The 11,416-nt window shown below is 40.3% G+C and overlaps 2 protein-coding genes across 2 annotated transcripts; one reads left to right on the plus strand and one right to left on the minus strand.

The window, feature by feature from the left end:
* Positions 1-431: 431 nt before the first annotated feature.
* Positions 432-10,173, minus strand: LOC103505782 (solute carrier organic anion transporter family member 4C1). Its single transcript, XM_026821025.1, has 11 exons — positions 10,167-10,173; positions 9,781-9,894; positions 9,318-9,455; positions 8,878-8,944; positions 8,540-8,658; positions 8,046-8,232; positions 4,761-4,899; positions 4,005-4,162; positions 2,138-2,337; positions 1,638-1,840; positions 432-1,005 (listed from the first exon to the last, which is right to left on the minus strand). Exons 2-11 carry the CDS (start codon positions 9,884-9,886, stop codon positions 841-843), a joined length of 1,482 nt encoding a protein of 493 aa, XP_026676826.1. The 5' UTR covers positions 9,887-9,894; positions 10,167-10,173; the 3' UTR covers positions 432-840.
* On the plus strand, positions 2,556-3,399 carry LOC103505767 (receptor expression-enhancing protein 4-like). Its single transcript, XM_008470128.2, has one exon. The coding sequence runs from the start codon at positions 2,746-2,748 to the stop codon at positions 3,358-3,360; it is 615 nt and encodes a 204-aa protein (XP_008468350.1). The 5' UTR covers positions 2,556-2,745; the 3' UTR covers positions 3,361-3,399.
* Positions 10,174-11,416: the final 1,243 nt, after the last annotated feature.

Consider the following 11,416-nt stretch of genomic DNA (forward strand, 5'->3'; position numbering starts at 1 on the left):
CAAGGTCGTTGGGAAATATGAGTAAAAAACAGCGGAACCTGAAAATGGCTACTTGGTCTGTGACGTATAATTTCTCTAGTAGTACTGTCAAACTTTCTTGACTTGGCGGGGCGGAGAGCTGCCGCGCTCCTTAATCTTTGTGCTCCCCTCTTCTCCCATGACTACAGACTGATTCTAGTCCTTTTCAGTGAAAATCCACAGGATTTCTATCCGAATATTCAATGGTAGGTACTTACATAGTAATAAAATTGGAAAATTGCAACTATCCAAAGTCAAAAGAGATCGCCCCTTCGAACTACCTATTAAGAGGGCCAATTTAAGAAGCATTCCCCATTCCAAAATCGGAAAGAAAGTAAAAACAGTGCTTTTTATTAATTCGTAAATACCTATGTACTATTAAAAATAGGTATAGTATGGTAGATTTTAATTTATTTACAGAATAGACAGAAGATTTAGGGAAAGGTAACAGTGAGACGATTTTATGTACAATCAAAATAATTATTTACTAGACAATTTTTACAAATACCTAGTCACCTACCTAGTCATAATCGTCATATATTCAACCTATCTCAAATTAGGTAGGTGCACATATTCCTAATGACGGGTTCAGATGAAATTGAATGCCTAGGAATAGGAATTATTATTACCAAAGCGGTCAAAATGTTCACCTGGTAATCGGGAAATCGTGTACTATAGATAAAGATAATAAAGGCTATTGACAAAATACTATACACAGCTATACAACAACTCAATCGTTCCCAGGAGGAAGGGCCTATGTTAGGAGCAAAAATAACATAGGCCGTTCTTCCTGGGAACAATTCAACTTTGATATCTTTGGTATCACAGAAGCGTGGTCAGGAATCCACCCTTGCGCAGTGTAATCCCAGAGCTCCGGTCCGAATTTGAGTCCACGTCCAAATCCCTTACAGGCGAGGTCTGCAATGGCTTCTCATTAATATTCATAAACAGCGGCTCCAATTCGGGATTGTTGCAATTGACGAAAATTTCGTAAATACTTATGTACTATTAGAAATAGGTATAGTATGGTAGATTTTAATTTATTTACATAATAGACAGAAGATTTAGCGAAAGGTAACAGTGAGACGATTTTATGTACAATCAAAATAATTATTTACTAGACAATTTTTTACAAATAGTCACCTACCTAGTCATCATGGTCATATATTCAACCTATCTCAAATTAGGTAGGTGCACATACTCCTAATGATGGGTACAGATGAAATTGAATGCCTAGGAATAGGAATTATAGTACCAAAGCGGTCAAAATGTTCACCTGGAAATCGGGAAATCGTGTACTATAATTATAGATAAAGATAATAAAGGCTATTGACAAAATACTATACACAGCTATACAACAACTCAATTGTTCCCAGGAGGAAGGGCCTATGTTAGGAGCAAAAATAACCTAGGCCGTTCTTCCTGGGAACAATTCAACTTTGATATCTTTGGTATCATAGAAGCGTGGTCAGGAATCCACCCTTGCGCAGTGTAATCCCAGAGCTCCGGTCCGAATTCGAGTCCACATCTAAATCCCTTACAGGCGAGGTCTGCAATGGCTTCTCATTAATATTCATAAACAGCGGCTCCAATTCGGGATTGTTGCAATTGACGAAAATATCCGCGTCTTTTCCCACAGGTAACTTGGTCGGTTTCACCAGAATCGACTTCTTCGGTTGCTGCGTTGAACCGTTGACTTGCTTGGACTGCGGTTCTTCTTGGGTTGAGCTCGGTTTGGGTTGCACAACTTCGCCGAATAAGGAGATGTGATCGACACAGGTGTAGACAACCGAGTAGAACCCGGCACCCGCGATCAGGAGACCTGCAAACCGATATGGGAGAATTTGAAACGATTGGGAACATTTTGAAATTCAAACATTACCGATAATTCCTGGGCTAAGTCACGACAAAAGAGATATGATCTTTCAAGAGTAGGTACCTACTTTCTACCTAAGGAAGAAAAGCTTTTAACGAAAGTGCCATAGAATAATTATTCCACATGTTATCTTGGTTAGTTTTGTTACTTTGCATTTTAAAAAGGCATTCTTTCAACCAAAGATCCCTTCTTCCACTCACAAAGTCCTAGGAGAAAGAGGTTATACTTAAGCTGGATACTTACAAACATTGAGAATATTGACATATGTGGTCAAGTTGGTAGAATTGTACACTTTACAGTTATGAACCATATTGGCGTCTGGCAGGATACAGGACTCTTTCAGAGCCAACGAGTACAAATATTTGCCTGGACCAAACGCAAACAACATTGAGATGAAGATCTCTAGACTGACCACTAGAGGTTTATCTTTGGAGCTGACACATCTGTAATGAAAACCATGTAATATTGTCTAGTTAACTAACCATTCACAATCATATCGGACAAATATATTCATATGCTATAAGTGTACTAAAAGGTAAAAGCTGTAAATGTAGGACAAGTTCAGTATAGATTCCTTTACTCCATTTGGAACAACCGTCATCAGGTAGCCGGCTCAAGACTGGCGTGTAGTTATATTATACCACCCATGAACCATGGGCTAGTTTTAAATCGATTTGTTGGCTTGAAAATCTCCAAATTGTGATGAAACCACAACGTTGCATTGATCTGACAGTTTTCAAAGTTTGCTCTGGATTCAATTTTCGAGTTTTAATAATTCCATTTTAAAGTTACGTATGAAATGAAAATTCGTCACTGATATTTTACAAGTTCTACAACCATTTGCTTATAAAATGCTTCCCTATTCATTGTGTCGCTTGATCACGTTCGGGCTTGGTACTCTGTATCCTGGCTATGCTTCCTACAAAGCTCTCAAGTTCAACGACACCCCAGCTTTACTTCACTGGTTAACCTATTGGATTGTGTCCGCATTATTCTTAACTTTTACCGAAATCTTCCTCGATCTTTTCCTCGGCTTTTGGTTCCCGTTCTACTACGAAATCAAGATCATCTTCATTCTATGGCTCATATACCCTGCCACCAGAGGTTCCAAATTCATTTACAGGGAGTTTCTTCACCCAATGTTGATCAAGTGTGAGGTTGACATTGATGAATTCGTGGACACCTGCACGAGGGATGGGTTCTCCGCTGTCTCCGATTTGGGATGGACTATTGTGGATGTGGTTATCAAAAAATTGAAAGAAGCCAATGTCCGGCAGACGCCACTATATCAGAAGTGGAATTCTTGTAGTATTGAGACTCTAGAAGACACGTCATTACAGCCAGGGTATCCTCAAGACCGAGGAGAGCATGTATTACGTGAGGAAATGGAGAAATCCCTTGCTGATGAAACTAGTGATGACGAAATATTGCGTGGAGGCTGTGACAGATCTAGGTCACTGTGGTAAAGCTCAATATAATAAACCAATTCGTTTGACTCACCCCAAGTTCATTCTTCCTTAGGCGCTTAAATATGCACACATATGTATAGTTATCCTAAGGAACCTCTGCTGTGTATTACGTGAGGAAACGGAGAAATCCCTTGCTGATGAAACTAGTGATGACGAAATATTGCGTGGAGGCTGTGACAGATCTAGGTCATTGTGGTAAAGCTCAATATAATAATCCAATTCGTTTGACTCACCCCAAGTTCATTCTTCCTTAGGCGCTTAAATATGCACACATATGTATAGTTATCCTAAGGAACCTCTGCTAGTTTCTGATAGCCATTTCCACGATATATCGGTATTATTACTCTTGTTCAATGATCTATTGTCGTTCGTGAAAGATATAAGGACATAAGGAGGGTATAATTTAAGGCTTGTTTCACATTGGAAGCGTAGACGCGCGATTTTAGTAGTGCATAGTCGCCTGCGAAACCAAACCTATGAAAAATATAGAGACCTTTATAGGCTCTCTATCATTTTCATAGGACATAGGTTTTGTTTTACAGGCGCTTATGCGCTACTGAAAATCGCACGTCTACATTTCTAATGTGAGACGGGCGTACATCATAATCTCAGATCATGGACTAGGACGCTAAATGATTTACCTGAAGCAAAGCAGCATACTGCCCACCCGGCAACTGATTAGGAAGCCCGTGACAACAACATCAAGGAACTGATAAACAACACTCTTCAACACGCAGTAATCCTTGTGACAGTACGAGCTGCTAGCTTTCTCTGTGGCCACACATTGGCAGTTACCGTACTGAAAGATAAAAATCAAACTTTGATGAGGGACATACTAGTGCAGTAATCATAAACAAAAGTGGACGCTGCACACGAGGGATCAAGAAGAGACCGCCTTAACATACGGTAAGTACCTGCTGAAAGATAAAAATCAGACTTTGATGAGGGACATATCACGGGATGGGAACACAGACCAAACAAGTCTAATGTAGCAGTTGTTTCATTGCTACGAAGTACGAAATAAAAACGGTGAAACACTCTTTTTTTTTAATCCAAGATTCCACACATTAGAAACACACTATCATTACCTCACGTCACATAATGGAAAAACTTTGAACTACATCTTTCTGACTCCCCATAAGCTCACATGACGTGACGTAATGGTAGTGTGTTTCTACCTCAATACACGCATAATTAAATCTCTGCACTTACCAAATCACGTGAGGAATCGCGCAAGACTTTGCAGCCAGCATGACAAGGTGAGTAATACATAGTGGACGCATCTTGGGAAAACTTTGAACTACATCTTTCTGACTCCTCACATAAGCTCACATGACGCGACGTGATGGTAGTGTGTTTCTACTTCAATACACGCATAATTGAATCTCTGCACTTACCAAATCACGTGAGGAATCGCGCAAGACTTTGCAGCCAGCATGACAAGGTGAGTAATACATAGTGGACGCATCTGGTGAACAAACAGGAAGAAATTTTAGCGAATCACAATGGCAATTCTTGTTGCACGGGTCATCCAGGCTGGGAAACAGAATCAGGAAGAACACTTCAGACAAAATATAAGACTCCAATTTTACTTCCTTGTTACCTGGTAAGAGTAGTGAGCACCCTTCTAGGTCCTAAGACTCCTAAGTAGATATTTCAGCGCCAATGCCAGAAAGGAACTGCAGAACTGGAGGCCACATACCGTGATCCTGAAATAAGCACCGAATTGGATCGTCAGAATAAGTTGGCACAGATCCCTACAAGATGAAACCTACAGTAGCACAGAACATTGGAACTGAGTTTTACCAAACGGGATAATCACGGCATTGGGATCAATCTAGGGTGGAATAACCTCAATGCCAGGGTCGATCCCGGATTGAACGCGGTCTCAGGTTGATCCAACTTGGTAAGCCCTGACCTTATTTTATACCTACCTACCTTCATTGATCATTAGAATTGGGTTCTTACTTGCAGCTTTGGGCCAATGCCAGAAAGGAACTGCAGAACTGGAGGCCACATACCGTGATCCTGAAATAAGCACCCAAACGGGATAATCACGGCATCGGGATCAATCTAGAGTGAAATAACCCCAATGCCAGGGTCGATCCCGGATTGAACGCGGTCTCTGGTTGATCCAACTTGGTAAGCCCTGACCTTATTTTATACCTACCTACCTTCATTGATCATTAGAATTGGGTTCTTACTTGCAGCTTTGCAGTAGGTTTAGGTTTACGTCACCTACACAATCCTGATTGAAATCTTCAATGAATGTCAAAATGAAATCTGAATCAACTTTGTCATTGAAATGATTAATGTTCTGCATCAGTAGAGACTAGAGACTAACGAGTTTGATACAGATAGGCGTTGATTGTTGGAAAATTAGAAACTGTGGTGTCAGGAAATTAGAAACGACGCGACGTTACGTATACCTACACATTGTACTAGAAAGGTTGTCACATTTCTAGACTGTGACTACTTTGACTGTGTCACTTTGTCAAAGTAGTCGATAATATAAATTATGGAAAAGGCTTTTGGAGAGAAAAGATGTGGAGGAAGGTGACAGTGGAAAGCTGGAAAGGAAGAGGAGACAGCAGGGTAGGTAGATATTGCATGTAGAAAGGTTGAATTAAATATGGAAATACTGCCCATCCCACTTTGGATGGATTTTTTTTTTAACTCAGAAAATGAAAATTTGACAATTTGATAAAAAAAGAGGTTTGACAGAGGGAACCGTAACTGCTAAAATCTTATCGTCCCGAAATTGAAGAGAGAAGGAAGACAGGATAGAAAAAAGCCAGCCGTTCCGAGAACGAACATTATCCGTTCAGGATGAAATCCGCCCCGGGCGGGAATAGACCCCGCGGTCTAGCGCTTACAAGGCAGACGCGCTAGAAACCAAGCTAACTACTAGGCTGGCCCATCCCACTTTGGACAGAAACAAATTTGTTAAGTGTTATACTTAAAAAATTAAAATTTGATAAAATCTTCCACTTGAAGTAAATCTGATGATTGATGATACTCACCCACATTTCTGCTGATCCAGAAATGCGGAAGCATCAATGACGTCATGTTCGTTCTGATCTGCTGAATGATCACTGAGTGGTGACTCGGGCCTCTCTTCAATCTCGTCTTCTTCCTCATTGTGATGTTGATCCAAAGTTTCCGAAGCCATTTGTTTCCTTGAGAAAAAATTGTCTCACTGCTTACGGGTCAACATTGCGTCGTCCTGTGGGAAAATGGAAAATGATAAAAATTTGTTGACAAAAAAGTTTTCAAGTTGCGGTTCGATTCCCGCCCGAGGCCGATTTCATCCTGAACAGATAAGGTTCGTTCTCGCTGGCTTTCTTTTATCCTGCCTTCCTTCTCTCTTCGCTTTTGGGACTACAAGACCTTAGCAGTTACAGTTCCCTTTATCAGACCTCCTAAACAAAGCCATTGATAAAAGAATCTTCTTTCTACTGATCCTGTCAAGGTTATACGGCTCAATGGTTCATATCTTACAAGTATCTCCGCAGGACTTCCTGTAATCCTGTTGTACCTACTATTTCCCCATCATTCTTAGTTCCTTCTCAAATGTTATTTATTCCAAGTTCCTGTATGTGTGTACCGGTTTGATATTTGATTCTTTGATTGTTCTCTTTCTGCCGGGTCGAATTGTTTTAATTGTTTCCTTTCGAGTTTTTTCACCTCCTTAATTATTGTTCCTTGGAAACTTGGAAAACGAGTCCTTATAATTTATTGTATTACCTTATAATCCTTGGTCTGCATTAGCTATTCCTATAATGTTCTCTGCATCGTGTTACCGTCCTGTTTGTTGTATAGGTGTGTTCATGGAATAGGGATCTTTATCAGCAGATCCGTGAGTATTGACTACTCGAATAAACGAGAGTTCAAAGACCTCACCTTTGACAAGTTTGAATTGTCGTGAAGGTTTGGTTCTTTCTTTGCTTATCAATAACAGAAATCCTATCAAGAACTGTTTCCTGCCTTCCCCTTAGCTTCTTCTCTAATCCTTTACCTTTCTTTTCTCTTATTGTATTCTGTTTGGAGTGGTATATTATGTTTGACAGTACTCGTACTCGTAATACCTACCTGGATATTTTGTATAGATTTTGTAGATGAGTAAAAGTTTCAAGACTTTCAGGTTTCAGATGTTTGTCTCAGAAGTTCCATGTTTCAGATTTAGTTAATCAAATAATTTCATACACTCTTACACTCGTAATGAACAAGAGTGATCGTTCTTAGATCAGTCTCAAGTCAAAATTGACCAATCAAATGCCTTGAGACTATGCTTAGCACGAACTTAAGAGCCAGCATTTTGTTCATAAATATGGGTGTTAGTCTTTCATTGTAGAGAAGTCCCTACGTCCCAACCTAATTCAAATCTGTTCACTCCTTCTATATTTTCAAACATAAGTATGGCGCGATTATGTTCGCGGATTTGGCGATTTTGTTCGTGGATTTGGTGATTATGGTCGCGGATTTGGCGATTTTGTTCGCGGATTTTGCGATTATGTTCGCGGATTTGGCAATTATGTTCGCGGATTCGCATCCCGAATAAGTTTTGGATATTTGGCAAGCCTACCTCTATCCAAACCTCTTTAAAAAAGTCGAAATAACTGCAACCCCTGCGGGAGTCAGTTTTGCCACGTCTGATACCTCATCAGTGTCAGACAACTCACCTGCTATAGTTGGCATAGAGTGGTTTCCGCTGACATTTGATCATAACGGTGATGAATATTATACAGATGGACAAAGTGGTCGCCACAATATTCCATCGGGCCAGCTTGGGAGCAGTGGGACGATGTTTCTTGATCAAGTAACCCGCAATGAGGAGAACAAAGGCCGCAATGGGAACGCGAAGAAAATCTGAGAAGAGAGAGATTAGATTGAGGATTTTAAAATTTTCAAGGATATGAGTTATGTACTCTAAACCTTATTTTGAAGGTTGCTGAGCAGCTAAAAACATGAAGCGGGAAAGCTAGGCATGAATAACACCTATTCTCAGGTCAGCCACTCATTGTTAGGTCTACCTGATGGTGTATGTGCTCATCAGGTATCAGGTAAACCTGACAGACGATGACGAACCTTTTCAGCCATACCTGTCAGGTCTATACCAGCCGTACACTCAGCCATATACCTGTCAGCCGTATACCAGCCGTACACTCATACCTACCTGTTATAAACCTGTTCTGCAAAGACGTCAAAAAATCCATCGAGGACGGAATATAGAAGACAGTTTGCAAGTAGGAAGCTCTGATGGATCCAAAGTTGATGTCCACTGTGTGTAGACACATACTGGCCAAGGCGTTGTAGATAATCATGCGATTACTCACGATACGTTCCATGAGCCATATACCTGTCAGCCGTATACCAGCCGTACACTCCTACCTACCTGTTATAAACCTGTTCTGCAAAGACGTCAAAAAATCCATCGAGGACGGAATATAGAAGACAGTTTGCAGGTAGGAAGCTCTAATGGATCCAAAGTTGATGTCCACTGTGTGTAGACACATACTGGCCAAGGCGTTGTAGATAATCATGCGATTACTCACGATACGTTCCAGACTGCCCATGAATCCTGGAAAACAAAGCGAAGATCTTTGATTGCTCATCCGAAATGTAGGGTATTAATTTTCTCTATGGCGATCACAATTAACTAACTTTTTACTCGTGAAAAGAATACCCTAGTCCATTATTTGAGCGAAATGATATGGGGGACACACTATTCCGTGCCGAGATCGTACTGTCATACGACCAACACAAACGTTGATTCAAATTCCGGCGCGGCTTGGAAATACATTATCCTTTAAGATTTCATAGATTCGTACAAGCTTAACCCATCTTTTGGGGCAGTTGGCCCTACATCTAAACCTCAGAGTGGACTTTTTGTGTATGGAGTTGTACACCGTCCGTCAGATCCTTTTGTCAACTTTCGCTGTAACTTGACTTACCAGAGGCGTGGGAGTAGGCAGACTTGTTGACTCTATTATTGGACAGCGGCACCTGGGCATCGTTATCGGGCAGCGGTAGAAGCTTATGAGGAAACATGGCCAGTACCAAGCTGACCCCGAGGAGGGAAATACCTGCAACTGAAAGGTGAAGAGGTGGTCAAAGCGTGAAAACTCTGGAAAGGAACAGTTCCTGTTGGTGGCAAATGGTATTTCCGTTGCCAGGTAATTTTCAGTGCTGAGCGGTTACAATAGATGAAATCTTAGTAAAGACCACATCAGACAGAAGCACAGAACTACAATTTGCTGGAAAAATCAGCTCTCTCTGGAACCATATATTGTGGTTTGTTTAGAAATATGTACATACCTACCTATGTACGGTGGTATGGTTGAAGCTCAAAGGTCATTTCACTACAATCTACCCTAAACTCCCCAATTTGAAAACCAATGTGATGTATTTACTTACAAAACCAGAATAGAGAGGAGAACACAAAAACGACCGGAACTTTGGCCAGAATGTTTGAGCTCGATATGGTGTGGCCTATTTGAGGGCCGAAAGTTTTGGCCGCCATTGCAATGCCTGGAAAAAATACAATATGAAGGATAAAATTGGACGTCAACCTTTACACTTGAAAATCATGAAACGATCAAGCAATATTTTCTATCAAGTAATATCAGCCCTGCTGTCAAACAAAGTGCCGTTGTTATTAGCCCAAAACACACAATAATTTTCCTTTGACCCCTCATACATATATGCTACGTTGGTGCTGGTTAACACCTTTTTCATGCCAATGATCAACAACTTTTTGTTTCTATGATAATTTTCTTCAATCTATGACTATAAGATCTTACCAATAAAGAGCGGTAATAATAATAATAATAATAATAACATAAGTATCTACCTACACCTATAGTTTCGTAGATTCGTTGAAGTAGGTATCTTGTGTCACTTCAATGACATGATAGTAAAATTGTTAATTGCTCTCCTTCTAGCCTTCACTTAATTATTCATCACTGTAGCAGTAACCTGTAACTCTGTTAATAGGGCCATTATACTCTATAGCTCTATACCAAAATGATGTGACGAGATGTAAAAAAAAAAAATATGTAGGTAGGTACTAACTGTAGGTAGCAGCTGTAGGTGCGTACCTAACTGGTAACTAGGTACTTCATTTTATATTAGGTCGAATGACTCATAATATGAGAGCTATATTATCACCAAGCTAGTCCCAGCTACAAGACATTCCAGTTTCTAGGAAACTAGAAACTTTTATTTCTCATTATTTCATGCTATGTAGCTGACAGCCAACAGTTATTGTATTGTCTTCAATCCTATGACATCTTTTCGTATCGCACACTTGGCTGGCGTATCATATTTCTGTTCACAGGTAGGTAGGTATAGAGCAGTACACTGTAGACTTGTAGAGTAATGTACACTCTGTAGACCTACCTATCGACTGCCTTTACTTGTATTAATTTTATAAGAGGTAGTTATACCTACCTAGGTACCTACCTAACAACCCTAACATAGCGGCGCTGCGCTGTCTTCTTCTATATCCTCTAGTCTAGAGGATAGTAAATAGATGTGGCCTTTTATTTGCTACCTACTCGTATATGATGGGTGCTTCCATTTCACATAGAAATGCAATGCCTTAGAAACTGCAAAAAATGTGCTCTGATTGTTGGCCCTTTTTTTCGATTTTTAAACGACTGAAGGTACTAGGATGAAGCCCCCGAATTTCTATACTAATCTTTCGGCCCTTTCGGGATCAAACTTAGGTTTACAGTTTGAAAATTTTGTATCCTTATCAGTTTATGAGGCAAGTTTTGTGTACTCTGGTCCTGCCGGTCAACATCTATTAATAGTAAATACTTCGCCACTACAATAACAAAACTGAATGAATGAGAAGTAGGTCGAGACCACGAGAAATCATCAGCTACCTTCTCTATCAATAGTACCAGATAGTAAAATACAAAAATACTGAATCCAAACCTGAGCATACCAAACTGTGGAGTACTTATTAAGTCCTCTAATAGTAGGTACTAGTGGTTGACCCGTCCTTTGTACGGGACCACCACACACACAAACACACCCCCACACA

Source organism: Diaphorina citri, unplaced genomic scaffold, assembly GCF_000475195.1.
Source record: "Diaphorina citri unplaced genomic scaffold, Diaci psyllid genome assembly version 1.1 scaffold194, whole genome shotgun sequence".
Classification (NCBI taxonomy): domain Eukaryota; kingdom Metazoa; phylum Arthropoda; class Insecta; order Hemiptera; family Psyllidae; genus Diaphorina; species Diaphorina citri.